The sequence below is a fragment of the Gadus chalcogrammus genome, chromosome 14 (assembly GCF_026213295.1).
Source record: "Gadus chalcogrammus isolate NIFS_2021 chromosome 14, NIFS_Gcha_1.0, whole genome shotgun sequence".
NCBI classification, from domain to species: Eukaryota; Metazoa; Chordata; class Actinopteri; order Gadiformes; family Gadidae; genus Gadus; species Gadus chalcogrammus.
In genome coordinates, this window is record NC_079425.1 from 3,565,029 (window position 1) to 3,570,028 (window position 5,000).

Sequence of the window (5,000 nt, forward strand, 5' to 3'; positions counted from 1 at the left end):
ACGACGAGCCCGACGACGACAGCGTGGACGGGGGCGTGGTGTGCTGGTGCGGCGGGGCGTGGTGCTGGTGGTGGGCGGCGGCGGCGGAGTGCGCCTGGTGGTGGAGGGACAGCCCCCCCGCGCCGGGCGGGGGCCGCTCCAGGGAGTCGCCCCGGGCGGCGGCCCGTTCCTCCAGGTGGTTGAGCCAGAGCGCCAGCGCCGAGCGGTCCTCCAGGGACGTGGCCGGGTGGATGAGGGCGTAGGACAGCAGCTGGCGGGACTCCTCCAGGTGGCGGCCGTGCTCGATGGTCTGCGCCAGGATGCGCGGCAGCAGGCGCATGTACTCGGTCTTGGCCTCCGTGTTGCCCGGCTTGAGTAGCGGCAGGTGGGTGAGGACCAGGGAGATGACCAGCTCTCTGGGCTCGCTCTGCCACTGGCTGATCACCACTGGAGGGAGAGAGGGAGGGGGAGAGGGAGGGGGAGAGGGAGAGAGAGGGGAGAGAGAGACAGAGACAGGGAGAGAGAGAGAGACAGAGACAGAGCGAGAGAGAGAGAGAAAGGGAGAGAGAGAGAGAGAGAGAGAGGGGGAGAGGGAGAGGGAGAGGGAGAGAGAGAGGGAGAGGGAGAGAGAGAGGGAGAGAGAGAGAGAGAGAGAGAGAGAGGCAGAGACAGAGAGAGAGAAAGAGAGAGGGGGAGAGAGGGAGAGAGAGTTTAGCAGGCATATTAAGTACAGCTCGATAAGCCCAATAGGGTGTTAACCTGTATGTTTATGCATCTTATGCATTCGAGATCCCCCTCCATGGAGAGAGTGATGAATGCCTATTATTTGGTATGTCGAAAGAAGAGCAACAAAGAAGTTAGCTCACTTTTATAAAGCTAGTTCAACGGGGCAGAGGTCAGAGCTTCAACGACTGCACTTTCGCCCGCGGTTGAAGACAGAGAGACCCGTCGCGATGGAGGTGCAGCAGGCTGGTGTTCCTGCCCTGTATGTTCCAGCTCCTTCCTTCGGTACATCTGTACTAACAGCAGCCGAGGGGTCGCTCTAAACTTAACCAGCAGGTCACGGAGCTCTATTGTCGTACTGGGGGCCTGAGGAGCCGGTCCCTATCAGCTGGGACCAGCAGCTATACATACATGCATAAAGGTCGGGTCAAAAACTGTGGACAGTTACACAAATAGCGAGGGAGGATGCAACCCTAGCACAGCTTTACATCCTGTTTCGGCTTTTGAAGGTGGATGCGTGCGTATACGCATGCGTGTGCTTTCTCCATTTTTGCCCTTGCCATTCCGTCGCCAGGTCCGTAACCCTCTTACTAATTTGGCAGCAAGGCGCTAAATTCAACCTCGGAGGTGAGACCAGGAAATAGATCTGCCACCGGCCCCTCCCGACGCCACCACCAGCACCACCTCCTCCGCCCCTTTATCCGATGATATCTCAATGTCACAGTCTATTTACTCTGCCAGGCGCTGCCCTGACCGCGCCACCTCTCTGTCTGATCGGCACTGGGGAGCAGCCATAGGTATTGTGATTTGATCGTATCGTGAGAGTTGGAAAAAAGCTAGACAGAAAAAACACCCAATGACACACACACACACACACACACACAGACACAAACACACACTTACACGCATTTACACATAAACTCACTTATAATCATACTGACAAACACACACTCATACACACCTACACACACGCACACACATTCAAACCCGACCACACACACACAGTCACACTCACACAACCACAGATGAACACACACACAGACACACACACACACACACACACACACACACACACACACACACACACACACACACACACACACACACACACACACACAGACAAACACAAACTCATACTAACACTCACACAAACACACACACACACGCACGCACGCACGCACGCACGCACGCACGCACGCACACACACACACACACACACACACACACACACACACACACACACACACACACACACACACACACACACACACACACACACACACACACACACACACACACACACACACACACACACACACACACACACACTGGCAAAAAGGAGAGCCTGGGGTGAAATGTATCATGGGAGACAGGGAGCCACCCCACCCCTCTCCCATGATGACATCATCGCTCATTCCTCATGCAAAACAGAACACGGACATAACAGAAAGTACAGCTCACTTTCCAACCGTTTAAAAATGAACCAGAATCCCCTATAGCTTGCGGCCTGCTGAGGACGTTATGGCGAGTGTGTCATCATGCTTTGAACGTAAACGTTTGAAAAGCGTGTGTTTAACTTCCACAGACGTCAGGGAAAATAGATTTAGGTGAAAAAAGACGCACACATGAGGTCAACGTTTACATGAACTCATTCGGCCGAGACCCGTGCATCCAGAGCGACTTAGAGAAGACTTAGAAGAGGCTGAGAGTCGTCAAAGCCTCAGCAGAATTGGAGCAGCGACAAAAGAAAGAGTGCTGCACCAGCAAGTTCCTACCAAACAAGGGGACCAACTACAGACTAGCCATAGGAATCCAAACTCCAGTAGGAGAACTGAACACCAATGGAAAGGACTTGTGTAATGTGAAGTTGTTTTGACATAGTGTATCAATTGCCTCCATTATCCAAGCTTTGGTGTGCAGAAATGGAAGTTGTACTTTTCTTCTGACAATGGTAAATGGACAAAATTTATGTCTGGCCACTCACAACACTGTACAATATCGCCTAACATCCACCCATTCATGCACACATTCACACACTGACGGCGGAGTCAACAACACATGAGGACAGCCAGCTCATCAGGAGCAGTCAGGGTGAGGTGTGTTGCTCAGGGACACCTCGACATTCAGCTAGGAGGAGCCGGTGATCGAACCGCCAACCTTGTTACAAGTCAACCCACACTACCTCCTGGGCTAAGCCGTGCCTGTCTGTTAACTCCTCTTACCGATCAGCAGCAGCCAGACGGTAGGACGTAATACTGAACAGTCCCTCTTGACGGGGATTCCCCTCGCATGAGCGCCAAAAGATCCCCGGTATGGACTCAGAGTAGGTGGTCATATCTTACACCACAAGTATAACATTACAGTGTATTCTCAAGGTTTCTCCCTTGCTAACTCACAGAGTTTTTTCCTGCTCTCGGGGGGCAAGGGTCAGTGGGGATGTCATACATATATGTCCTATTAAGCCCGTTGAGACTGTACCTGTGATTAAGGGCCATACAAATACAAACAATAGTATTAGAATTGTATTCGTTTATCAGTGTACCAGCAAAAATCTGGCGTGCAGGGACAGTCTGAGCCCAATCAGATGCTCTTTGAACATCGTTTCACGGAGGTGTTTTCATTTTGGTTTTCCCTGAACCAGGAGAGCCGTGAGAGCAAAGTCAGACCTGGAGAACATCAAGCCACTTCAGGCTTGTTGACCCCGGTCCCCTGGGGACAAGAGGTCGCGTGGTGGACATCAGAGCCCTGCCTCTTCCCCTCTGAACACACACGGAAGGTTTCCCCGACCCAACTAGAGGGTCAGCTCACAGTCAGACCCTAGCAGGGTCAAAGGTCGACGGCTTTGAACAGAGCAAGAATGGTTATATCGGAGGTTTTGTATCCTGAAAGCTACGAGACACACAAATACACAAATATCTTCTCCTTAATGTATTCAAATCACGTCAAAGCAGCTCAAACGTATTCTCGCTACCAGACCGTTCGAGGTGTCATTCTCTTGCCTGCTAACCAAGTAAGCTCCTCATTACATGCAGAAGCTAACCTCTTTTCCATTAAAGGGAAACTTCGCCCATTTCCATTAAGCTTTGTATCGTTAGAAACCCACTCATATTTTTGAATGGTCGTGCATCATTCCCTTATTTTCTGGAGAGACTGGAGAGATCCGTATAGATCTGTAAGAGGGGAGGATTCTCGTAAGACTACAAGCACTAGGGGGTGGGACCCACTGATCTAGATCAGCGGGAGTGGCCAGCGAAGCTGTGCATCATGGTGCATGGTGGGAGTTGTTGTCTTCAATCCACAAGCGCCAAAAAGTCACTTTCTGCCTTTTCTCGGTAAAGACGGCACCAAATTAGACATTTATTTTATTATTCAACTACATATAGGACCCAATTTCAATACATATTCATGCCTCCACCGGTGAAATCCTCCTTTAAGCACCTGTTTTAGGATTCCCCACGAGGAACAGAAAGCGGATCATGCGGCCGCGGTCTGCGCTTTGCGTTGGCTGATAAGGACAAAGTTGCAGTGAAAAGAGAGATTTAGTCCGAGGAACAGAGAGGAACATGCTAGGAACTGATGAATCATTACCGTAACACAGACAAAACGTCACAAAGACCTACCCGGATACACACGCCCAATCAAACACACACACAGTCACACAGACACAAACGCACACACACATGTGCACACACACACACACACACACACACACACACACACACACACACACACACACACACACACACACACACACACACACAGGGCAAAGAGAAGGAGCATAAAGACAGACTCCGTTGTTCAGAGAGCGTGTTGCAGGGGCGGGTGTTCTGTGATGCCAACAGCGCTGCTGAACTCTTGCTCAATCCAGCCAGGTTACATCCTGCTCAGCTCTCAGAACGTGACCGCAGTAGGCCCCCCCCCGACCTGCAAGTAGGCCGCAACGCCTCCAACACAGACCGATTATCGGCGCTAAAATTAGATTATATCGCCGATGGAGGAAATCAGCGTCACCGAGATTCCGATGTCAGAAGTTCAGAAAGAAATCGTAATAATTTGTCCCCATGACATTCGCAAGCACTAAATGGCAACAGCACCTTTCTATGGATCTCCAGAGCCAGGGTTAGAAAAGCGACCCCCTACCTCAACGAGCCCCTGCCCTTACTCAGCGGATCAATCAGAGGTCAGGGCCAAACAAACAAACAAACACACAACAGGAAGGTCCAACCGACACACGGACGAACAGACAGACGAGTTGATGACCCTAAAAGTATCACCGTAATTCCTCTGCGTACCCCTTA

The 5,000-nt window shown here is 51.3% G+C and overlaps 1 protein-coding gene across 1 annotated transcript in view; it reads right to left on the reverse strand.

The window, feature by feature from the left end:
* Nucleotide 1: 1 nt before the first annotated feature.
* Nucleotides 2-5,000, reverse strand: part of samd4a (sterile alpha motif domain containing 4A) — a gene marked incomplete at its 3' end in the record, with an annotated part of 21,081 nt that continues 16,082 nt past the window's right edge. The window contains exon 2 of the mRNA XM_056608012.1: nt 2-426. Within this exon, the coding sequence (XP_056463987.1) occupies nt 2-426 (425 nt within the window). The remainder of the gene's footprint in view (nt 427-5,000) is intronic.